Source organism: Drosophila simulans, chromosome 2L (genome assembly GCF_016746395.2).
Source record: "Drosophila simulans strain w501 chromosome 2L, Prin_Dsim_3.1, whole genome shotgun sequence".
NCBI classification, from domain to species: Eukaryota; Metazoa; Arthropoda; class Insecta; order Diptera; family Drosophilidae; genus Drosophila; species Drosophila simulans.
Window position 1 is genome coordinate 13,128,599 of NC_052520.2, and position 24,117 is coordinate 13,152,715.

Below are 24,117 nucleotides of genomic sequence, written 5' to 3' on the forward strand. Positions count from 1 at the left end.
TCAACACTAGATTCTCATTGAAAGATTCTTTAGTAGTGCTGCAATTTTAGCTATAAATTGCAAAAGGCTGTGAAGTTATAATAAAAATAATTTATTTTTTCCCGCATTTTGTAATTTACGAACTATTTTTTGTATTTTTATGAATGAATTCAAATTGATGAACATTTTCATTTATCGATACATTAAGTAATGTGTAAATTTGGAATAAAAGGGAAAATAGCCAAATTAGTAAAATAAAAGTTGAACGGTGCACTTGCCACCACTATTGCCTTCAGTGTTTTGCAGCACTTATGCATCTAGAAACAGCTGTTCGGGTAATCATTTTTTTTGTTAAAAGTTTCTGTGGAAAAACTATAACAAACGTAGTCTTAGTGTAAAATGATCTGGGCTGCGGGCTCCGCGTAATCCGCAGATCGGCCGGAATCGCGTTTTACGATGAATCTACGGCCGCGATGCCGCAAGTGGCTGCCCCTAGCCACCCAGCAACTACGACTGCGGAACCTCAACAGAATTCAGGGATTCAATATTGAGTCCTGGCCGCATGAGAAGTCGCTGGAGCTGGAGGAGCCGGATGATGTTCTCCTCTACTACACACTGCACACGGACAAGGCCAGCGAAGCGTTCTACACCAGCGAAAAGCTGCCGCAGCGTCATCAACAGCAAAAGTGGGCGGAGATTTGTACGGACGACGAGGCCTGGCGGAAAACCAATGCGCAGTGTGTGTGTGTCAAGGTGTGGAAGCACTATCCGGCGGAAAGACGAGATATCCAACCGCCTGAGGTTGAGCTAAGACATAAGGATGTGTTCAGGTAAATAGGAGCCTGCTTGCAAATAGAACTCTGCTATCACCACCCAACTTACTTCCAGAAGATCCCAGTTAACGCCCAGCAGGCTGCCACGCCCTCCTGAACTACTGTTCAGCTGGGGCGTCTACTTCTCCGGCCTTATACCCCTGTCTCCCCTCACCTTGTCCCAGTGCGGACGAAATTGCTTGGTCTTTCAATTGAACGGCGAGCAGTTTGCCTCCCCGTCGATGATAAGCGAGCAGGCCTTGCAGTCGCAGCTGCATTTGCACTACCAAAAGTATGCGGAGGAAGAGGAGCTAGAAGAGCCGCAGGATGAGGGCATAAACTCGCCGGTCGTCAGTCGCAGTTCGAGTCCCGTGCTGCGAATGAGTACGATGCGCTATGCACAGCTGAAATGCCAACGGCAGGAGATTCGGCGCAGCAACAACCTCGAGAAGCTTCTCACGTTGCAACGCCTGCAACGATTGCATCAGCAGAAGAGGCGTCAAATGGCCGAGGTTTGCCGAGAAATAGCCCGCCTCAGTGTACACTGTGTGACCAGGAACGAGCTGCGCTTGAAGCCCCGCACGACATCGCTGTCCGGCGACCACTCCGCCCATCAATACCATTCCATGGGCCGCGCCCTGAGCGTGTTGCTCGCCGAGCAGCAGCAGATCGCGCCCCTCACGCTTTATAATGCCCAGCAGCTAACTAGAAGGATCGAAGCGCTAAGCAGTCAACAGCGGCTACTTAAAGCGGAGCGGGAAACGTTTCGCCAACGAAACGAGCGCACCCGTCAACGTCTACAGGAGATGAGAGAACAGCGGGAGGCACAGCAATGGGAGCTCCACAGCCAGCGACATCGACTGGAAAAAGAGCGCCTGGAGTTACGAACCCTGGCACCTCAACATCTGGAACAGCGCGATCAAAAAAGACAAATAGAACGGCAGGTGGGGCCGCGGAGTATAATAATATTTAACAACAATATTAATTAACCTCTTTACCTTTTTAAGGTGGAGCGCCGAATGTCGACACTGGTGTTAGAGCTACAGGAGATCTATAACATCCAGAATGTGGGCGGTCGGCAATTTAGCATCTGCGGCATCGCCTTTCCCCACATGGAGCAATACACGAGCGAGTCACGTCAGGCAGCCAACGCACAGCTCCTGGATAACGTCTCGCCGCTGGCAGTGAGTGCGGCACTGAGCTATGTTGCCCATTTGGTGCAGATGTTGGCCATCATTATGGATCGACCTCTGAGGAACCGTATTCTGTACGAGCCATCGAAAGCAAGGATCGTGGACGATATCAAAGAGTTGACGTACACAACAAGAGAGTAAGCACATAGACTAAATATTACCTTTTAGTATCTTATTGTTCCCTCTTAGATTTCCTCTGTACACACGCTCCATTTTGCCGTCGCAGCAAACAAAGTATGCCATCTACCTTTTGCGCCAGAATGTTTCGCAGCTGTGCTTCGACATCACGGGCCAGTGCGATCTGCGAAACACCTTTGGCAATCTGCTGGAGCTGTTCAGCACTCTTCGCTACATCGAAAGAACGCAGAGGGATGAGGTCGACGAACGGGATGGAACTGCAGTTGGAGCTAGCGGTGGAGAAGCACGCTTGGCAAATGGGTTGACGGCGCCGCACCTGTCGCAATCGCACTCTTCGGTCGACATGAATCATGTGCCACTGCCGACTGGCGTCAATGCGGTCAAGGATGCACTGCTCCAGCAGCTGTTGCCGCCGGGTGTGAGTCAGGCACTGGCAATCGAAGGCTATGCGTCAACTCAACGGTAATCTATTATATATATTTATTAAATGGTAGATAAAATTGAATAATAATATATTGTAATTTTCTTGCAGCATTTGCCGTTCGATGGGGTCCTATTCAGATGGCGAAGATGAGTTTCGCCCGCGACTGGAGCATAACTATTCCAATTCGGACTCCAACATACCCCTGCAAACTGAGCGCAGCTAAGCTAATGCGATTATATCCAATATCCAAGATAGCATTGTTTAGCGGCTTCAACTCAGCGGATTTCTTGGTATTGGTCGCGTATTGTATACTTTTAAATTATAAAAGTCAATGGTGAAGTATATGTGAACGGTAGTCCATTGCGATAATATTATTTTTAGTTGTTTAAGATCTCTGTGTAAATTCCCTTTTATTGTTTGTTTGCTAATATAAGCTACGAATAAACATTAAATATTTTATACATGACAAATATTTATTTAATGTTGATGACACACGTTAGAAATACTTGGAAGAGAACGAAAAACGAAGTGGTTACGATGCGGAAACTCCTAATCTTTTTTTTTTCTTTATTCAAGTTTGAATTAGGCGCCAAATAGTGTTGCGAAGTATGAAGACCAATTGCTGCTTTACCTCATGAAAATTATACCGTGTGCTCCGTTACTACATAATGGTGTACAATCTGTTTATTTTGACTATAGCTATTCAATATAAAATCCAAGTTTTGCTTTAAATCCTTCTTATTAAATTCAAAAGATTACAGCCTCTGCTTGGACAGTGCTGCAAAACGTTCCGTTCCTTTAACAGTCGTCTGTAAAGCCAGCTGATTAGCATTTGGCCAAAATTATTTCGCTGGCAACTTGCTTCCGGGATTTAAATGTTTTTCGGGCTACATCCGGGCTATTAATAAATTAAAAATGTGCTGTCGAAGCTCCAAACAAGGTCCAAACGTACTGGGATAATCGATTTAATAATTGAAAACGTGAGAAGCCTACAATTCAACGTGCTAAATGTGGTGCATGTGCATATGTGTGTGTGGCCCGGGCCTTGGCCTTTTATTTATCGAATTCGTATCAATTAAATTAAAACGCTGAGCAATAGTAGGCAATTGGTATTTACGGTCACGATTTGGTAGCCGGCAACTGTAGCCACTGATAAGCGGACGACGGGGAATGCCTGTGATTTACGCGTATATATAGTGTGTTTACCCTACCTGTTTACCGCTCAAACAAAATATAAAAGAATAAAACTCAGGTGTGATAAGCAGCACCCATCGTTTACGCCTGAAAATTGCTCAATGGAAACGTGGCAATAAGACTAACTGAGTACCCAGCATTTAATTTTTCTGAGATAATATCATTTGAAAGTGAGAGTAATACTGCATTTCTGGTGCTAATTAGTCAATTCAGGCGCCAAAACTCTCTCTTAATCAAAACTTATTACTTTAAGCTGACTACGCTTGCTCTCTTTTAAGCTCTCTTGGCTTGAAAATGGCTGAGAGCAATGTACCGCTACGAGATTTTGACGAAGAGAGCGAAACGGATTCGGAGACCGAATTGCTCATACGCCGCGATGTACCGAGCGGGAAACAGAACAACAACAACATTAGGGGGCGACGCAAAAGCTCCATGGGCTACAGCGGCGTCGACGCCGGCGCTGGCAGCTCTGCCGCCGGCGGCGGAGGCAGCTTTCTGGGCAATCTCTTCGGATCCAACAGTTTTGGCTCTGCCGCCGGCCAGATACGTTATAGAAATGAGCGGAGTCGCGAGCGCGCCAAACACTCAAACGGTAGCTACAGCAGCATTTCGAAACTGGCGCAATTAACGCACACGTCATCGGGCGTCGCGGGGGCGGGATCGATCGGTGGCGTTGGGGGTGGTAGTGGTGGTGCTGGTGGTGGGAGTGGCAGTGCCACCGGCATTAAAGTAACAACCGGCGATGGCAGTGCAGCGACATCTGGAGGATCTGCTGCCACGGGGGATCTCAGCAATGGCGCTACGCACAGCACAACCGTCATCGATCCGGAAAATGGCTCATCCACGGTCTTCTACCAGCACAATCGGCGGAAAAGCAAGAGTCGCAGCATTGGCAACGTCTGCAAGTTGTGCCTCTGCAGGTGAGTGTGCATTCGGTGCGATCCAGTCGTTACCCTCCAACGGCAACGCTGCGTATGCGCAATATTTCCATTTCACTGCTGCAATAGTTGGTGGCGGCGGGAGTAACAGCTGTTCACTGGCCAGCAAAACATGGGAAAGTGTTACCTCTAGGGAAAATGGTTAAATAATTTATATTTTCGCACATACATAAGCTTTTTTTTTACTTTTACCACAAAGCATTTAACATTATTATAACTATAGCATGAAACAACATATTTAATCTATCGCATTAAGACCTTGAAAATATGTATATTTTACTACTTTGAAGAAATATTCGCTCTTATCGCTTCATTTTAAATTTCGTGTGAAATAGTTTCGTTTTGTGTCATTTTTAATCAGTGCTCCCGTAGAATACCATTGCTTATAAAATGCTGACAACAATAGTTATAAAACTTCTATAAATAATTGAAATGTATATTAAATATTTGGCAAGAAAAAACATTGACCTTTCTATCGTTCTAGACATTCTATCACTTTCGCAAACAAGTTGTTGTTTTGTTTCTGCCACTTGAAATATTTGTTTATTATTTTTTGGCATGAGCCAAATATCATTGTGTGGTTTCTCAAAACGAGCAGCGTTGTCTTGCAATTTGATGTTCTTCTTAACTTAGAACTTTTACGAAACACATTTCCAAGAAAATAAATTCTAGCTGAATGTGTGAGTTTGTGTGCGCCACACATGTGTGACATACACAATGAATGCAACTGTATATAAAGCATATATGTATGTACGGCATATATATAGCGATTCCAAGATATATTTTTAATTTACCTAATTAGAGAGAACTTTTGAGAAAGGCCGCACATGCGAACAAGCAGACACGTCTGTAAGTGGATCGTAGAAAGAAAATTAAAAACATTTCGGTTTCTGCGCGCCGACGACGGTCTGTGCAAATCGATAAACGTGACGACTCTCAAGACTTGGTGCAAAAGATTTTCGACGAATGGAAAATAATAACAAAAACATGGCTATAAATAGTGGCCAAGACGAGCGACTTGGTTGGGTGACAAGGCATAAACGAAACGCAAACATTGCTAGCCATGCTTGCTCCACCCACTGAGCGAGTGTTTTTCTTATTATTTGTTGTTTTTGTTTTAGAGTACAAACTCTTGTTGCCGCAAAACTTTGGCCACAAATATCACACACACACACACACAACAGCACCCGTTAGCTGTGCATTTTTAATCGATGTTTGCCGTGCGACTTTAAGCCCAATTGGTGGGCGAACGAAAATAAGAAACATGAACGAAAACGACTCAAGAAGTCACCAAGAAATGCTAAAAATTCGAAAACCAGTTCCTCAGCTGGTTTCGGCCACACAATCATGTATTCAAGGTTTCTAAAAAATACAAACGAGTTGCACACAAGAAGTGAGTCGCTTTAGGGTTTTTGGTTTTTACTTTTTTCGGTCGGACTCTGCTTTTTGTGATAAAAATTGAAAGTTTCGCTGCCGCCCAACTTCAAATGATTGCAGGAAAGATTTTTTAATTTTTAAGTCTTCTATGACATTACATGATCAATACTACACAAGTTTTGACAAAGCGTTTCCTTATGTGAAAATCTGTTTGTCACTTGAATGTGTAAAAAGTAAACATTGACAAATACTGATATAGAAATCGACAAACGTGGGAAAAGGCAATAGCAAGTCAGAATGTCTGGACGCGATGGCGGTAAGAAGAAGCCTCTGAAGGCGCCCAAGAAGGACTCAAAGAATCTAGACGAGGAGGACATGGCCTTCAAGCAAAAGCAGAAGGAGCAGCAGAAGGCTCTGGAGGCGGCCAAGGCAGGTGCCGCCAAGAAGGGACCTCTTCTCGGCGGCGGGATCAAGAAGTCCGGCAAAAAGTGATCCATAGCCACACTTTCATATGAATTCCTTAGCATATTCAAAACACACCAATGCAGAAATTAAAGTCTTCACGTTATTGTACAGCAAATATTGCTGAAAAAACCTAAAACTTTTGGTGTATATTTGTCTTCATCTCCAAATTCAATGCTTCAATGTCATTTGTTGCCTTTGAAGTGCGTCTTTAACTCGTTATCGCCCACTGACCACGAAAATAACTTGAGGCCTTTACAGCTTCAACTTCTCCTCAAGGTTTCCCTAATCAAAGCCTAGCTTTTTTCGGGGTGCTCGAAACTTTTCTCGGGTTTTTCGTTACATTTTGTTGACGCTCAACTCCAATTGCCGTTTCGGTTATATGAGGCTCAAAGATTTCGACAGGCCGATTAGAATTGCAAAGTGAGGCGCCATGCGGCACAGTTGGTTGGTGCGATTGTTGTTGTTGCCACGGTGGCCACTGTGGTGGAACCAGCTACCCTATGTTCCAAAATATACCATTACCCTATCAAGTGAAAGAGCTACTGATAACCTACAAAGCAAGTAACTTGTATTACTTACTTGATTTCACATAAATATATTAAATATTACAGTGAAATTTTGAAACCTGTTCAATAGTTTGCTAAAGTCTCGAATCAATCACACTTAAGCTATTGTAATGGCTACAGCCAAAGCCATTACCAACAGCTGACAAAAAACTTTTCCCAAGCTTTTTTCACTTAGCCGCATGCAAATTAGTGCGCCACGCCCCCCAACCGCCCTGACCGCCCCCGCGGACGCCACAAACTGTCAATGGTAACGCCTAATGTTATTATTTTCTAGTCGCCGTTAGCTGTTTATCTAGTTGCGAATGCAAATGGCTGGGAACAGAAAAAAGCCACGGCAAAACCGGGGGGCTTGTTGGCTTGAGCGGTGAAATGCCTCAACGATTGACGCCCGCAACTTGGCCTGGCATTGTTTTCCACCCACCGGCAATGTGGGTTAATAACCAAAAGGCAGAAGGCAGAAGGCGGCGCAAGTCACACTATTCATGGCTCACCTCATTCCAATCCGGTTACCCGTGAAAGGGTATATTGTACACGTGTTAGCGTTCCACTCCCGCCCGAATAACCAATCATATTTGCCTTTTTCCGCAATCGCCATGTGTGCATATGGTACATATAGCAAACCGATATGTACTCATTCGCTTTTCAAAAATATTTAATATTATATTATCGCTAGCCAAAGTGGCAGTTCATTTGAGGATTTTTAAAAATTTCCGGCATGTAAGTTCAAGATACTGGAACAAAATAATCAGTAATCCATAAAATATTTATGTACAAGTAATAATGAGTAAAGCAACCGTGTAATTTAGAATGAACAGAAAAATAATATTTTTAAATAATTACTCATTGAATTAAAGCTGGTATGATTGTAAAGTAATTTTTTTCAGGATCTCAAAGCCCGATAACTACAAAAATAATAAATAATAATAATAATAATAAAAATAATGATAAAATAATAAAAATATATTTAATATTATTTAAAAATAAAAAAATAACTCAAATTTTCAAGTTAATTTTAAACACATTTCTGAGCCCTCTAATATTTAGTTTACTTGTGAAAAAACTTGTAAATAGTTTTTTTTGTGACACACAGCCGATAAATGAAAATGGTTGAAGAAGTTTAATGGCATGAGCAATGAGTAATGCATAAATTACACAAATCATGTGCTCATGTACTTTCAGAAAACTATATCAGTGAAAAATAGTATTTCCCCTGACGGTTTCGTTGCATTTTATGTTTGAGTTTTGTTTCATTTTTACATGCATTACTTTTACGCTCTTACTAACCAAAGTAATATTCTGCGAATTTTTTATTATTGTTTTGATCTGGGTCAAAGATAATGAAATGCTATCAAGCCACAGACAACAGAACTGATAAGAATATTTATCTTATACCCTCGTTTGAAGGATTTTCATTCGATGTAATAATATGACATCCATATACATAGCTCTATTATTTGTATATATATCATATTAAAATATAAAGAAACTCTATGAAATTTGATTTTAAATTTCAAGTATTAGTGTAAAAAAGTGCATTTTTCAATCATTAAAAATGTGAGACTCAAACGGTTTTAACTTTATTCGAAAACTTTAAATCTTGCAGTTTATAAAGCCGGAAATGTGCACACTTGCACAAATCTCGATAATAGCAGCTGGTTAAATATATAATTAATAGGAAAGGCGGAAAACAATATTTGGTTGAGAAGCAGCATGGAATCCAAACTGCTGAGGTCTACAATTCGTTTTGAGATTTCCAGTTAATTACTCAGAACGAGACGAATTGCGGCAATTGTTTGTTATGGCCGCTGCAATTGTTGACGATTGCATTTCAATTCAGTGGGTAGACAGGATGAGATACCTCAGCTGAATCGCAGTTCGACTGATAAGCGAGCCTCTAAAAAAGGCGAAAATATACACTAAAAACGCATCTAGGCGTATTTAACGAGCGTGACACACATCGGGATTATGGCGGAGCCACAAGGCTTCGGCGGCAAAAGCGCTGACTTTGAAGTGCAGCATGAGTCACACACAGGTGAGCTAATTCTGCTGGCCCTTTTGTTTTGTCTGTTGCTGTGGCAGACTGGTCGTTGAACTTTCCCTTAAGCATTTTTGGCAACTTTTTCTTATGAGATCATGACACGAAATCGTCTGGCCAACGAATGTGTGTGCTATATTGACAAAACTTCGAAGCGCGCTCCTATTCGCACACGTCTAGCGCAAGCAGCCAAATAGAATGGTCGTAAAGAAGAAAAAAAATGCTGTAGAAAAACCAGTTCGCTCGTGGGCAAACAAATAAGAGGAGCAGCACATCGCTAGTGCTGATCTAAGCAGCTGAAGCGTAGACAACGTGCAAGAGCTTATTTAATTAACATCCGAGTGCTAACGAAAGCGACGAGAAGACCTGTTGAGTGAGCAATAAATGTGTCATAAAGATCTCCACCCGGCAGATGGCTCATTTGAATTTGGCGCTCTAAGTTAGAGCGTTGCCAGATTCGGTTAGCAAACTCTAATGGCAGCGCTGGCGAACGACAAGCATACAGTTGTCACTTTCCCCCTTATTGATTTCTATAGAATCGCAAAAACAGGGTGGTTAAACGCGCAGACGACGCAGTTTTCATACGGAATTTTCACTTTTTCATTTGTTTTGTGCATAAGAATTTTGCATAACACGCACTTTTATTACTCGGACTGCTCAGTGAATGCGTGTGCCATGAGCCGCGCCTGTGAGAATGTGAAAAGAACCGAAGCAAAACATCGATTTGAAGTGCCAGCTGCAACTGCTGAGAACAAAAGCTGCACAAGACTACATAAATAATTTCGGGAATATCAAATAAGTGCGAATCTCGGCCAGCAAACATGGATGATGCCACCTCCCAGAACTCGGCTGCAACGCCCATGACGCGCGAGAACATTCCGTTGCTGAATCGCCAGCGAAATCGCTGGTATCTGTTTAGGTGTGAATCATACATAGGCCCAATTAAGTGTGCCATTTGCTTATCAGCTTTTTTTTGCTTACTTATACTTAGTAGGTGGATGCAGTATAAATATACTTATATGCACTATACTACAGTTACTCTCTTTCTAACACAAAGCCTGGCTTTCCATCTCCCACTCGCACTCTCTCTCTCACACTCACTAACACCCACACACAAATGCATATACACCATTAACCTTTGTTGTTGTCTGAATTTTCACTTTTGTTTTTTTTTTATTCGAGTTCTTATTATCGATTTTCCACCCAAGGTCGTCTTCTACATATGTATGTCTGTAGCTCACAGACTTTGTGATTGAAATTTAAATTCCCTGGGCAGAGCACTTGCTACCAAGTAGGGATTTCCCATCAGAATACGAATATTATAGATTCAATAACGGTTGGAAGTGCCTTAAAAGGTTCACCATTCGTGGGAATTCAATTAAATATGCAAGTCAATGGTTACAAATGACATATTCGAGCGTTATTAATAGATTATTCATCAATCTAAATTGTTTTTAAACGGTTTTTTGTATGACGTGACACATCATCACTTAGAATTTAATTGTTAGTTATCTTTTGATTTAAATATTTAAGTGCTTGATAGCAAGCTATAGTTTCGTTACAACCCCTTCTTTTCGTTATGTTTCGAATTATATACAAAATTCTATGTAAACCAGTAAAGATTGAATAACTAAAGCTTGAACCTCGTAGGCCGTGCTCGTCATATATTTGATTGTAAAACTAAGAGGGTTATATAATGACTGGAAATATTGGCCGGAAGGATGTTTCTGGCTCACATTCTTACCGAAGGCGCCGTGGTACTGATCCTCGTCTGTCTTTACAGCTGCTGGCGAAAATGGTTCCGGCCACGGGAGCTGAGAGCCCGCACCGTAAATCTCGGACGGGTCAATACGGAGAAGTTCCCACCGAACGAGATCCGGAACCAGAAGTACAACTTCATCACCTTCCTGCCGCTGGTGCTGTTCGAGCAGTTTCGCTTCTTCCTCAACCTGTACTTCCTGCTGATGGCGCTGTCGCAGTTCATTCCGGACATCCGGATCGGCTACCCGTACACCTACTGGGGTCCGCTCGGCTTCGTGCTGATGGTCACCATTTGTCGAGAGGCGGTCGACGATCTGCGTCGCCATCAGCGGGATCACGAGGTAAACTCGCAGAAGTACAAGAGACTGTCGGCCACCAACATCAGCGGCTACGAGATGGTGCCCAGCTCCAAGCTGAAGGTCGGTGACGTCATAATCGTAGAGAAGAACGAGCGCGTGCCAGCGGATCTGATCCTGCTGCGCACCAGCGATCGCAGTGGATCGGTATTCGTTCGTACGGACCAACTGGATGGCGAGACGGACTGGAAACCACGTCTCGCAGTTCCGTATACTCAAAAGCTCAGTCGAGATTCGGAGCTACATAGCATCGATGCCAGTTTTTACGTGGAGAAGCCACAGAACGACATTCACAGCTTCATCGCCACCTTCTGCATGGCAGACGGCAGCGAAGACACCGGTCTCAGTGTGGAGAATACTCTGTGGGCCAACACCGTCGTAGCCGCAGGAACAGCCACAGGAATTGTCATATATACTGGCTGCGAAACGCGCAGCGTGATGAATAACTCACAGCCAAGGTCCAAAGTTGGACTGCTAGACATGGAGATTAACGGATTGACTAAGGTAAGAGCGTAAATGTATATTGGTATTACAAAGATTCTGTTTTGGTACTGTTTTAAACTCAATCGGATTTTCCTCTCTACAGGTTCTGTTCTGCGCCGTGCTTGGACTGTCGCTAGTCATGATGATGCTTAAGGGTTTCGGCGGTCCTTGGTACAGATACATGTTCCGCTTCGTTCTGCTCTTCTCCTACATCATTCCAATCAGTCTGCGTGTCAATTTGGACATGGGAAAGGCGTTCTACTCATGGCAAATGCAAAACGACTCGAACATCCAGGGAACTGTAGTGAGATCGACCACCATACCCGAAGAATTGGGACGAATCTCTTATGTTTTGACCGACAAGACGGGCACACTCACACAAAACGAGATGGTGTTCAAGAAGATCCACTTGGGCATTGTATCGCACGATGCAGACACTTTTCATCACATAGGGCAGATGATACAGAAGCTATCGGGAAACATTCTGCAACAGCAGCAGGGTAGTTTATCGAGTTCGAGCAGCGGCGGAGAGTCGAACAAGCCAATGATGTTTGGCAACAGGATGCGTCGCCCGGAGGGATGGCGGGAATGGGAGGCGGTGCGAGCACTGGCCCTGTGTCACAATGTTACACCGGTAAGCGATGACGACGACAACCGATCCGTGTCCACGGCATCGACCGTTACCGGCGGTAACAACTCGCCAACCAAATCTGTGATAAACATCGAGGCACCTGGCAGTACGGACACAGAGCATCAGTATCAGGCTGCGTCTCCAGACGAGATTGCACTAGTGAAGTGGACTGAGCAGGTGGGACTGACCCTGATTGCCAGGGATCTCAACACGATGACGTTGCAGGTGAAGACCCCCAGCGAAGACAGTAAGTATTTGTATAAATAATAAATCAATCATAATCAGGTGCTGATTTTGTTTTTCCTTTTTTTCTAGATGACATTCTTCTGCACTATCAAATCTTGCAGCTTTTCCCATTCACCAGCGAGAGCAAGCGTATGGGAATTATAGTGCGTGAGAGCAAAACGGGTCAGATAACGTTCTACCTGAAGGGTGCCGACGTGGTTATGTCTAGTATTGTGCAGTACAACGACTGGCTTAGCGAGGAGTCAGGAAACATGGCTAGGGAGGGTCTTCGCACTCTTGTTGTGGCTAAGAAGGTTCTCACCGAGGAACAGTACTCTGACTTTGAGACGCGCTACAATGCTGCACGACTGAGCATTACTGATCGTGTCGCCAAAGTGGCGGCAGTCACTGAATCCCTTGAGCGTGAACTGGAACTGCTCTGTTTGACAGGAGTAGAGGATCGTCTGCAGGAGAACGTACGACCAACGCTGGAGCTACTGCGCAATGCCGGAGTTCGCGTTTGGATGCTAACGGGCGACAAGCTGGAGACTGCTTGCTGTATTGCCAAGTCCTCACAGCTGATTGGCCGGAACCAGGGACTCCATGTTTTGCGTTCCGTAAAGACGCGTACCGATGCTCACCAGGAGCTCAACAGCTTCCGGCGTAAGCAGGGTCATGCACTGGTCATCTCAGGCGAATCCCTCGAGGTTTGCCTGCAGTATTACAGACCAGAGTTCCTGGAGCTGGCCACGGCCTCACCGGCTGTCGTTTGCTGTCGCTGCTCGCCCACACAGAAAGCACAGGTGGTGGCCCTCATCCAAAAGCACACAGGCAAACGAACCTGTGCCGTGGGTGACGGTGGCAACGATGTCAGCATGATTCAGCAGGCGGACGCTGGAGTTGGAATTGAAGGACGCGAGGGAAGACAAGCCTCGCTGGCCGGTGATTTCAGCATTCCGCAGTTCTCGCACATCGCCAAGCTCCTGCTTATCCACGGCCGCAGGAGCTACAAGCGATCGGCGGCACTATCCCAGTTCGTTATCCACCGCGGCTTGATCATAACCACATTGCAGGCGGTCTTCTCAGCGGTATTCTACCTCAGCTCGGTTGCTTTGTATCAGGGCTTTCTCATGGTCGGTTACTCGACGCTGTACACTATGTTCCCGGTGTTCTCATTGGTGCTGGATCAGGATATCACATCGGAGACGGCCGTCACATACCCAGAGCTTTACAAGGATTTGTCAAAAGGACGCAGTCTAAGCTACAAGACCTTCTTTATATGGGTACTAATTAGCATATACCAAGGCGGCGTTATCATGTACGGAGCATTAATACTCTTTGTGGACGAGTTTATCCACATTGTGGCGATCAGTTTCTCGGCATTAATCATGACTGAGCTCATCATGGTGGCACTCACCGTGCGTACTTGGCATAGGTGAGTTTTGTAAACGCTTTTAATCTTTATTGTGTTATTAACGTTGCTGCTTTGTTCACAGGTTAATGGTGCTAGCGGAACTATTCAGTTTAGCGCTTTATCTCATTTCATTGGCCGTGTTACATGAGTATTTCGGTACGTAAATCGTAAATTCTGCCTATGAGAATATAATAACATTTCTGTTCTTTTCAGACTGGGAGTTTATTTGGTCGTATGATTTTCTGTGGAAGGTTTCTCTCATCACGCTGGTCTCCTGCCTACCATTGTACATAATCAAGTTCTTGCGTAAGAAATGTTCGCCGCCCTCTTACTTGAAGCTCTCTTAGATGGCGGCCTGGCAAATGAAATACAAATTACAAATTATCCTGACTATAATTTCCATTTAGTTCTGTTCACAATTTAAACTTTCTTTGTTATCTACCACTTGATGCGTTGTTATTTTAACTTGGCAGCCATCCCACAACTATTCTTTGTTTTGCCAATACCCGCACCAATCCCAAATATACGTGATATCAGGTTAAACTTCCCATCTTCGACACTACACTTTTCTCTATGGTATTTTTGTTTAATTTTTAAAGTTACACGAAATACAAAAGATGAAGTGATTCGATAATTGTAATTTAAATCAAACCGATTCTTATTTGTAAGCGTGAGGCGTAAAAGTTTTAAAATATCTTTCAGTTTTGTATACCTGTGTGTATTTGATTAATATTTAAGTCGCAAAAACCAAATTATGTTACTAATTATTTAAAGATAAAATAAATTAATAATAACTGTAACTATGACTAATAATGAAATCAATTACCATGGTATAAGAATTAAAATGTAAAACAAAAAATATAGATTTTGTATAAGGACTTAGAAATTGCATTGCATTGTGTAATAATAATTATAAATAAAAATATACATATATTAATTAATTAAAGAGGAAATTTGGTGTGTATTACTGGGGGATTCACTTTCAGATACAAAAAACAACGCAGATATTTTTGTATTGTACATTTTTTATTTACCATTTTGCTTGACATTTTGTTTCTGTTTATTACTAATTCACAATTCTTTGCTTGAAATACATAATAATTTTAATAATATATTTTATTATGCATGTACGCACATACAAACATACTTACGTACGTAAGTTAATGAATTTTGTGTTCTCTCTTGTCGGTAATATAATAGTTTAGCTTTTGCTATGCTCTTAAAATGCATGACATCCATTAGCGTTTACACTTTCATGGTTTTTCTAACAATTAATTATTTTCTTGTTTCGTTACTTGGTTGTTAATTGCTTAGCAAAACTTCGACTCATTATAGGTTGAAATGATGAAGCATTGTTTTACGATTTTGCTTAAATGCGCAGAAATACTTTTGAAGTAAACAATTTGGTTTGTATTTTATTTCCTCAAATTTCACAACATTGAAATTTTATTTCTTCATCAACACATGTAGTTTTATTTGTTAAGATTTATTCTTGGTGTGCTTTGTTAATAACATTTTGATTTTCTTTGTATACTCGCAGCAATTTGCCATCCGCTAATACTGAATTCTGTTGAGCCTTTCGTGTACTACTACCTGGTGAGCCAACTCATTGCCAAGAACTCAAGTGAGCCGTTTTGTTCAACTTTTATGTCGGTGTATAAAAGTGTCGTCCAATCGTTTTGGTTTCTTAAAGCTTTTCCATTTCCTCATTTGTTCAATCAACAATTTCAATTCTAATTCTCAACTTGGGTACAGAGAGCTGAGCTACTTTTCGAAGGGTATGGGGGATGTATATATTTGGGATAAATATTTTTGTAGACATATGTATGCACGTGTGTGTTGAAATCGGTTCTCATAATCGTTCACTTCTAATTTACTAAAAATCTACAAAATATAATATTTGAATTTTTCCTCTGCTAAATATATTCTGCATATACATACGTTATAGTGATTGTTTAACATTTTTACATTTTTTTTTAATGCAAGTTTTACTTTCTTACTGTGGTTTTTATGTGTGGTTCTTGATGAGGTCAACTTTGATTTGCTTTATTTGAAACATTTCTTTCATCTCCTTTAATATCTTTATATTTAGAATGATCATCTCTAATTGTTGATATGTGTTTACTGTTGTATGTTGTGGCTAATATGAAATCTTGCGTTTTTCGTTTTATATTTTTACAATTCCGAAAAGATTTAACCGCTTCCATTTACGTGTTAGTTCGGTTATATACTTTGTTAATTTCTTTTTTTTTTTGCTTTTTAATAATATTCAGTCTATATAAACATTCATTTATACATTTATGCTAAATTTTTGGAAAACAATTTGGGAAAAGCGTGCGAAACTGACATTTTGCAGTCCCTCAACCAAAACTGGTAAAGCTTCTCTAAAAAGAAATTGGGTTCAAACAATGTGGAAATAAAAATACCTGAATACCTGTGGATGATCGGATTTATTTAGGAGAAAGTGTTTAATTTATGTAAATCTATCAAAAATTAATGGTTGTTTACTTTACTTCGCTATTATGTCTTACATCTTTATTCAATAATGTAGTTATAGTTTGGGCATGCTATTTGCTCTGCATTCGCTTCTGTATATTTATTTAAATATTTTGTTATATTTGTTTTGCTTTAGCTTGTTAACACATTCCTCTTGACGAGTTTTATTCAATGCATTTGATTTTCAGTTGTATTTTTTCATTGCTGTTTCTGAATTTTTACTCAAGGTTGCTATACCTTCCTTTTCACGGGAATCGACATTTTCTTCAACAGATTCCTAAATTTTTGCTATGCATTTGAATATAGTTAGAAGTCGATCAACATAAACGAAATCAACTATTTACATATATAGGTTTCCGTCTGGTAATAAATCGAGTCACTGTTTTCAGTATCTTCCATACTCGCAGAAACCAACAAAAGCAAGATATCAGGGTTTTGTGTAGGGTACGTATTTGGATTCGAGTCAAAAGTAAAACGTTTTGCAATATACTTTTCAACATCGTATGCTAAAATATTTATTTCTGATATTGTTAATCGTAATACTTTACGTCGTGCTTTCTAGAATAAGGTTTATTAGAGTGTTCTAGCAGCGACTGAGCTTGCTGGGAAAATATATTCATATAAAGAAACGTATTTTATGTTATCAATTCACTAATTACTAAGCAAACCAATGCCAAGCGTATCCTAAAATTAATGTTCTTTGCTCTACATTCACGTACTCCTTGTTCGGCGCCGTTGAGCTCCTTTTAAAAAAACTGCCAATTCTATTCGCCATCCTTGTGCTCAATAATCCCAAGGACCTTGAAAAGGACCCTTTCATTTCAATTAAATCATCTATTAATTGTTTATCCCTTCTTCTGCCTCGGATGATGATGCACGAATTGGCTTAACACCTGCACCGATATATAAAATTTGTGTGGATAAATGGTTAACTTAGCTAATTAAAAAAGTTCCTAACTTAAATCATTGTAGGCAGTATGTCATTTTGTTTACTCGGTTTTCTCTAGCGCTGTGTGGTTCTGAAAATAATTGCTGACAGTGTGTTAATTTGTTATTTGAACACAATTGCTTGATTATGTCATGAAATACATAGATAACTGAGCTGCAAATTAAATACTGTGAGTGGGTTTCGTTAAATGTAAACATCGTGTTCAACTTAGTCCATTAAAACGTTTTAAACTGTTGGAACGACTTGCCGCAAAGATTACCATTCAAAAAAAGTCCGAATACACTCAACGGTAATCCTTTGCATTAATGGAACAATTCTAATATTCTAAAACTTTGTCGTGCTATATTTGCATGCATGCTATGCGGCACACTGAGAAGCGTCTACACATTTAAAAAGGATTGGCAAAGCTTTTACAAAATTACGAAACTACGGTTACAAACTACTTTGCCAAAAAAAAAATAGCAATACCATGTGCAATACTGATTTGAGCCCGATCAATCGATTTGGCCTGGCAGGTATATTCGAAAACTAGACGTCTCGAAAGCAAATCTAAAAACTAACCACTGTGCTCATGCCAAATGGCGCTCCTCCTCGCAGATGGCGCTGCGCGTCGCCTCGCACTGGGCACAGTGCTTCTCCAGAAACTTCATGGACAAGTGGAACGTATACCGGTGCCGGGTGCAACGCCTTTACATCTTGTACTCGACGATTTTGTTGGGATTGAGGAACTGCTCCCGTTGCGACGCATCCAAATGGGCTACGGTGCGCGTCAGTGCCGAGCCCGAACCCGAACCCGATCCCTGTCCCTGACCCTGACCCGATCCTGTTCCAGCTGCTGATCCCGAGGAGGACTTGTGCTTGCCATCGCCGCCGCCACTGGTGCGTCCAGTATCCGTGCCAATGGGCTGGTAAACGCCCTCTGCACTGATCACACCCACATTGACGCCGGCGACCACTGGTTGTTGGAGATATCCGGAATACTGTGGCGGCAGCTGGTAACTGCCCGGCGGCTGCTGCTGCTGCTGTTGGTGGCTGCCCGCCCGCGGCTGCTCCGTGTGGGCAATGGGATACTGCTGCTGATGGGCGTAGTCCTGGCTGCTGCCCACAGCGCCAGCGCCAGCCACCGAGCCACCAGCTGCTCCTCCGCCACCGGCTGATCCTCCGGCACCGCCACCGCCCATCCGGGAACCGGAGTCATCGTTCAGGCCCTCACCCATTTCACCATCCCGATTGTGCCGTCCACGGATGCATAGCTTGGTGAAGAGCCAGACTCGTCCGCGGTAAAGGAGGTAACAGCAGAAGTGAACGAAGAACGTAAAGATGATCGCACAGGCCGTCACTATGATCGCCTTGCCCGGTTTGGTCCAGTCCATCATCGGGTAGATGGCAGTTTGGTTTTTCCTGCGAAAACAAACATCATTACCATCCTAATTTGATCAATCATATCCAGTTGGGTTAAAAGTCACCTGTCTGTTCCGCCGGCCAAGAAATAGATTCCCGTGAATATGGCGTAGGCCAGGCCAATGCCAGTGGTAAAGTAGGCGTGGCTCATCTTGATCGGATGCCCCACGATGGCCAAATCGATGAGCATTATAATCGTGTTGAGCACATGGACCATTATGTTTAGCGCATCGATCTTATGGATTTCTAAAAGATAAAAGATAGACAAAAGATATGTTTTTTAATTAAATGGTTTTCTTTTTCTAAAGAACTCGATTAAAATGCACGTTGTTCTTTCCTTATATTTATAAAATACACTTTGCCCTGCAGGGGAGGCTTTTTCACAGGTGTCCAATTTAGGAAATCCCTAGTTTGAGTCCATGAACATCTCCCACTGGCTCTTAACGGATCTGGACAAAAACTTTTGATTTTCTGACTGGCCAGCGTAGTAGAACTCAAATCCAACATCATCGGCGGAGTCAAGAAAGATGTAGCAGGCGAGAAAGTCGAACAGGAGCATCGTGGAGCACAGTGGCCTATCCAGGATAGGCGGCAAGTTCTCCCAATAGCCGGATATGACCTGCGCCTGGAACACAATCAGTGGGCATATAACTTGCCAGAGCACAAAGTGAATGGCTACTTCATAGGAGAACATCTGATCTGACACGTGGACACAAACGGCGACCATTAGGACGGAGGAGAGCACAACGAATATGAACCAAGTGAGGAACAAGTAGGCCACTGCAGGACATTCGGGCAATAGATATGAGCCGACCAGCAGGAGCAGCGACATCATGACAAGAATCTCCATGCTCAGGAGCAGGACGTGTCCCGTCCGCTGGTTTGAAAGGGTGCACACCGTTCCCAGAGCCAGACAAGCTGCTATGCAGCAGCTGACTATCCAGTTGAAGGGGAACTTCCGGCGCAGCCAAGTGACGTTGACATAGACGCACAGGGTGACCAATCCGATGACAAAGAAGCAATAGGTAGCCACTACATCCGGAACCAGGAGGTATCGTCTGAACAGGCCCGGCAAGATGAGCAGCCCAATGGCCAGGACAATGAACAGCACCGCGATGCCGTAGATCCACTGGGACACCTTGAGACGGAGGCGCACGACGCCATCGACTGGCTGATCATTCATCGATGTGGGGGATTTCCTCGTTTTCTGGTTGTTTCCCGGCGCCCGTGTCAAGTGTCAAAGGCGACAGTTCGGCCTGACAGCCAGTATGTTAGGTGTAACCAGATCGGCATCAGTCCCAAATTTCAGCGTGCGATCCTTTGGAGCCTATAGCTCCAAGAGCCACTTCGAGGCAAGTCATAGCGTGAGTGAAAGCACGTTCTCGGAAGTGGAGCGTTTTGTGGAGGCTGCCACCAGCATCAACCGACTTCCAAAGAGGCGGAAACTCTCCTCCTGCATTTTCCGAACCTACGTCTGCCTGCTGTTGGTCATCCAGGTGACCCTGGCCTCGCTGCAGTGGCTCGGATCCACGTACCGCTGGAAACCGCAGCTGAGTGTGGCCAACCGCGGCCTGTCCGTCCTGCTGCTCCTGCTTTCGTGGATCAACCTGACGCTGGCCTTCGTGGGCTTCCGGCGACTGCAGTTCACCTTCCCGCTCAATTGGATTGTCTTTGGGTGCATCTTTGAGAGCCTCACGCTGCTGGTGGTGTGTCTGCACATTCTGGAACAGGATCTAACGTGGCCATTTGTGCTGATTGGCATTGGCGTGCTGGTTGTCTATACGCTGCTGGGGCTGTGGGTACCTGGATTCCTCACCGCCAACTTGTGGATCCTAATCCTAGCAAGCATTGTTGTCTTCCTGGTCTCTTCAGTGGCCTTGGGCGTCCGCCTCCAGATGCGATACTACGTGCCCGCCAGCGTCTGTTTGGTGTTCTTCGGACCCTGGGCCATGTACAACTCCCAGAAGCTGTTCCTGTGCCACAAGCGGTCTGGTTACGTAGCTCACCAGTACTTGGAGGCGTCCGCCAAGATGTTCATGAATTATGCCTTCACTGTGAGTGGCATTATATTTGCCCACCGCTTCTCGGTGGACACATTGGATGCCCCCAGTTAGGATATGGCGCCATTTTTGTGGCTTAGGTTTTTTGTAAGTCTTTCTAAGTGCTGTGCACAATTAAATTAGGTGCCGCAAAATTTTTTGTTATTCCTTAAAATAATATCATAATAATATAATATAATTATTCCCCCAAAAATATCATCGTGGAATATGGTGTACTGGAAATTCGAACTTAGCGCCAATATGGTTCACTTACCAGGATTGTGGACCAGTAGCCAATAGCACATGGTGACGATGAACGCATAGACAGTGGCACAGGTGTAGAGCACCCAGTACAAGTGGTGCAGGCGACTCTTCTTCGCCTGCCGCACGATCTCGAAGTCCTCGCGCTCCACCATCATGCCCTGGGTCACTATCCATGCGGCCAGCCAGGCCTGGACTGTGCAGAAGAGCAGTCCCCAGTGGGTCAAGTAGATCCACCACTTGGCATAGTGGTGCTCAAAGTGCTCGTCCGTGCGCCCGATGTCCAGCAAGGAGCAGACCAGTGCCGCCAGGCAGGTGATGGCCGTTATCCATCGGTAGAACAGGTAAACGATGCGCACCTGCGTGTTCCGTTGCCACTAAATATGAAGAAGCTTATTAGATAAAGGATCTAGGATTTGTGAATAATCTATATGGGAAAATAGCCATTCCAAGGTAGAGATCTATGGCTCTGAATATGCTTTTCAGTGCGAAAACTCTGGCTCACCTGGCATAGGTAAAAGTTGTGGCGATGCACATGGTCCGGGGTGAACTCCGGGAAGCAGCTGTTCCACAATTTGCTAACCATCATTCTCTGATTGCCCAGGCAGCTGCCCGCGTTGGTGGCGAATTGGTTGAAGCCTTCGCAGCTGTCCTGCGAGGGATATTGGTACGAGTGGTAGGACTGCTGCTGCAGTTGCTGCTGCGACGGCTGGAAGTGCTGATGTTGCTGTGGGAAGTGCGACTGATGTTGCTGGTGAAGTTGCTGCTGCTGCTGGTGATGCTGCTGCTGTTGCTGCTGTTGGTATTGGTAGGGCTGATATCGCTGGTCCTCAAGGACGCGCTGCGACTGACCACCACCACCACCCCGACCGTCTGATCCCGCAGATCCTGCTCCTCCCGCTGCGGCTGAGCCGTGCTCCGTTTGGTACTCGTGTTGCGGCGGCGTCTTGTGGCTGTGCAGGCTGTCCCGGCCGCTGCCGCCGTAGGGATGTAGAAAATCCGGCAGGTCAAGGATGTGGGCCAGCTGCGTGGCAACCTCCTCGTCGTCTTCGTCCTCGTCCTCCTCCTGCAGATGGAAGAAGCGCAGTTCCTCGAGACTCGAGCAGTCCGTGGAGAGCAGTTCCTGCGGCAGGCACTCCTCGAGCAGGTCCTCCTCGTCTTCAGTGGTGCTGGCAAAGCCAGGCAGATAGCCGTAGTTGTCGTAGGCGTCGTACCGCCTGCGTGGCGTGGCCTTGTAGCGATAGCCAGCTTGCAGCTCCTCCGCCGCGCTCCCGTACTCACGGAACGGCGAGGTGGAGACCGCTGATGCTGATGCCGCTGCTGCAACGGCTGCCGGAGTGGGCGGTACCGGTGGCGGAACGGTCCGTGTGCTCCGGCTGCTGAAGTAATAATCGGTGGCTACACTCGGCGCCGGTGGCGGTGGTGGTAAGGCTGCCGGAATGGCCAATGGTGGCAAATAGCCGGGTGAAGTTCCCGCTGACGCTAACAGCGGTGTCGGCGAGGCATCGAAGTTAATGAGCGCCGCTGCCGGATAACCTCCTCCGGAATATCCACCTACGCTCCGGTACGGATACGGAGGATACGGTGCGCTGCCCGGGGCACCGCCGCTGCTGGTGGTTCCAATATAGATGTGCGCCGATGTGGACGGCAGATGGTACCAGCTGGAATGGCAGAGAAGGATGCAAATTGTAACCTGTGCTATTAGTAGTTCTATGTTTATGGGGTTGTGATAATACCTGGCTAGGTTGCCGCTGCCCAGACCGAAGCCCAGGCCCAGTCCGAGACCCAGATCGGTGTTGGTGCTACCGCGACTGAAGTAGTAGCTGTACTGCTGCTGCTGTTGTTGCTGCTGCTGCTGCTGGTGCTGCAGTTGCTGGTGCTGCAACTGCAACTGCTGGGCGGCAAGGAGCTGCTGCTGCTGGGCAATCTGCTGATGCTGCTGATGGGGGGCTGCGTAGTCGGTGAGCCAACGTTGCCGCAGGCACGAGTAACTCTGCTGCAACTCACGCTCGAGTCGCTGCAGCAGCAATTGTTGCTGCAGCTGCTGTATCTGCAGTTGCTGCTGCTGCTGGGCTAGCAATTGCTGCTGCACGAGCTGCTGGTGCTGTTGCTGCTGCTGTTGTTGCTGCTGTTGGCCACTAATTGGCACCGCTCTAAAGTAAAACTGCGCGTAATCCAATGTGAAGGCGTTCCTCTACAGCTTCGACGCGCGTCTACCGCATTCACGTTTGGCTATAGTTTGCGTCGCTCCCCGCTGTTGCAGTTGCTACTGCTGTCTTCCTTATCCTTTGTGTCCTTTTGTGGCTTTTGCTCCTGTTGCAGTTGCAAGTGGCAAGACGTCTAAGCCTGTAAGTGGAGCAAGGCATTGAGGCATTGAGTTGAGTCGACTGCATTTCAAATGCGAGTGCATAATGCACTAATTAGGCGGGCGTTAAGTATACGCCGTGTGTACACAGAAAAACAGGGGCGTGTGCGTAAATTAGTTTCTTGTTTATAATAAGTATAAGCATTTTATCATTATCTGTATAAATGACTGTTCAATTAGTGTATTACAACTTCATAAATTCATGATTATGCTTGTATTCTCTGTATAATTGATAACCAAAATAGTTATATATGCTATTATACAAGCTAATAGATATGAAATGGTTTGAATAGGCTTAGAACATCATGAGCCACCTTAATCCCGACTACGAATCCAGATTGTAACGGATACAAAATGAAAAGTACGATTCACTGAGCACACAGTTGATGGCTCCTGAAATCGTTTCTTTGAAATGCCAATTTGCAGCCGTGCAAACGTTCTCAGTTTTCGAGGAATTAAAAGGAGCACACAAAAACCGAAACAGTTGGATGGAATCCATGAAGGCAGTTTCTTTGGAAGGATGTTCTCTAAACATACGTTGAACATCTTAGAAGTGTAGAGGCATTCAAACGCATACTATGATGCCTCGACTCTTGAACTCTGTTGAACTTTTAA

General features: G+C 44.4%; 6 protein-coding genes across 10 annotated transcripts; 4 read left to right on the plus strand and 2 right to left on the minus strand.

Annotated features, from left to right (window-relative positions):
• Window positions 1-192: 192 nt before the first annotated feature.
• LOC6732185 (UV radiation resistance-associated gene protein) lies at window positions 193-3,007 on the plus strand. Of its 4 annotated transcripts, none has more exons than XM_016180085.3 (6): window positions 193-314; window positions 367-809; window positions 871-1,735; window positions 1,799-2,121; window positions 2,174-2,584; window positions 2,655-3,007. In XM_016180085.3, exons 2-6 carry the CDS (start codon window positions 436-438, stop codon window positions 2,767-2,769), a joined length of 2,088 nt encoding a protein of 695 aa, XP_016024866.1. In that variant the 5' UTR covers window positions 193-314; window positions 367-435; the 3' UTR covers window positions 2,770-3,007. The 4 variants fall into 4 exon arrangements, with proteins under 4 accessions (XP_016024866.1, XP_044779853.1, XP_002079314.1 ...); XM_016180086.3 differs by having other exon boundaries at window positions 296-314; window positions 868-1,735; XM_044923918.1 differs by having other exon boundaries at window positions 263-809.
• A 336-nt stretch (window positions 3,008-3,343) lies between these two features.
• Window positions 3,344-17,691, plus strand: LOC6732186 (probable phospholipid-transporting ATPase IIB). Of its 2 annotated transcripts, none has more exons than XM_016180088.3 (6): window positions 3,344-4,660; window positions 10,905-11,742; window positions 11,825-12,599; window positions 12,668-14,012; window positions 14,074-14,147; window positions 14,205-17,691. In XM_016180088.3, the coding sequence occupies exons 1-6, from the start codon at window positions 4,035-4,037 to the stop codon at window positions 14,336-14,338; spliced, it is 3,792 nt and encodes a 1,263-aa protein (XP_016024869.1). In that variant the 5' UTR covers window positions 3,344-4,034; the 3' UTR covers window positions 14,339-17,691. The 2 variants fall into 2 exon arrangements, with proteins under 2 accessions (XP_016024869.1, XP_016024870.1); XM_016180089.3 differs by lacking the exon at window positions 3,344-4,660 and adding an exon at window positions 9,641-10,040.
• Window positions 6,230-6,656, plus strand: LOC27208456 (translation machinery-associated protein 7 homolog). The gene has a single exon (XM_016184018.3). The coding sequence runs from the start codon at window positions 6,353-6,355 to the stop codon at window positions 6,545-6,547; it is 195 nt and encodes a 64-aa protein (XP_016024871.1). The 5' UTR covers window positions 6,230-6,352; the 3' UTR covers window positions 6,548-6,656.
• On the minus strand, window positions 16,689-24,048 carry LOC6732190. Its single transcript, XM_039294856.2, has 6 exons — window positions 24,040-24,048; window positions 22,874-23,331; window positions 21,643-22,798; window positions 21,151-21,514; window positions 18,903-19,083; window positions 16,689-18,837 (listed from the first exon to the last, which is right to left on the minus strand). Exons 1-6 carry the CDS (start codon window positions 24,046-24,048, stop codon window positions 18,126-18,128), a joined length of 2,880 nt encoding a protein of 959 aa, XP_039150790.1. The 3' UTR covers window positions 16,689-18,125.
• Window positions 19,148-20,020, minus strand: LOC6732188. The gene has a single exon (XM_002079281.4). The coding sequence runs from the start codon at window positions 20,018-20,020 to the stop codon at window positions 19,244-19,246; it is 777 nt and encodes a 258-aa protein (XP_002079317.1). The 3' UTR covers window positions 19,148-19,243.
• Window positions 20,106-21,090, plus strand: LOC6732189. The gene has a single exon (XM_002079282.4). The coding sequence runs from the start codon at window positions 20,106-20,108 to the stop codon at window positions 20,949-20,951; it is 846 nt and encodes a 281-aa protein (XP_002079318.1). The 3' UTR covers window positions 20,952-21,090.
• Window positions 24,049-24,117: the final 69 nt, after the last annotated feature.

Bases quoted from the DNA above. Each gene is read 5' to 3' on its own strand.
- LOC6732189 (XM_002079282.4), top strand. From the start codon at position 20,106: ATGTTAGGTGTAACCAGATCGGCATCAGTCCCAAATTTCAGCGTGCGA.
- LOC6732186 (XM_016180088.3), top strand. From the start codon at position 4,035: ATGGCTGAGAGCAATGTACCGCTACGAGATTTTGACGAAGAGAGCGAA. The intron at 11,743-11,824 runs GTAAGAGCGTAA...TCCTCTCTACAG, and splicing joins AGATTAACGGATTGACTAAG to GTTCTGTTCTGCGCCGTGCT. The intron at 14,013-14,073 runs GTGAGTTTTGTA...CTTTGTTCACAG, and splicing joins ACCGTGCGTACTTGGCATAG to GTTAATGGTGCTAGCGGAAC.
- LOC6732190 (XM_039294856.2), bottom strand. The intron at 22,799-22,873 runs GTATTATCACAA...CTGCCATTCCAG, and splicing joins GGCAGCGGCAACCTAGCCAG to CTGGTACCATCTGCCGTCCA. The intron at 18,838-18,902 runs GTGACTTTTAAC...TTGTTTTCGCAG, and splicing joins TTGGCCGGCGGAACAGACAG to GAAAAACCAAACTGCCATCT.
- LOC6732185 (XM_002079278.4), top strand. From the start codon at position 436: ATGAATCTACGGCCGCGATGCCGCAAGTGGCTGCCCCTAGCCACCCAG. The intron at 810-867 runs GTAAATAGGAGC...ACTTACTTCCAG, and splicing joins AGACATAAGGATGTGTTCAG to AAGATCCCAGTTAACGCCCA. The intron at 2,122-2,173 runs GTAAGCACATAG...GTTCCCTCTTAG, and splicing joins TTGACGTACACAACAAGAGA to ATTTCCTCTGTACACACGCT.
- LOC27208456 (XM_016184018.3), top strand. From the start codon at position 6,353: ATGTCTGGACGCGATGGCGGTAAGAAGAAGCCTCTGAAGGCGCCCAAG.
- LOC6732188 (XM_002079281.4), bottom strand. From the start codon at position 20,020: ATGAATGATCAGCCAGTCGATGGCGTCGTGCGCCTCCGTCTCAAGGTG.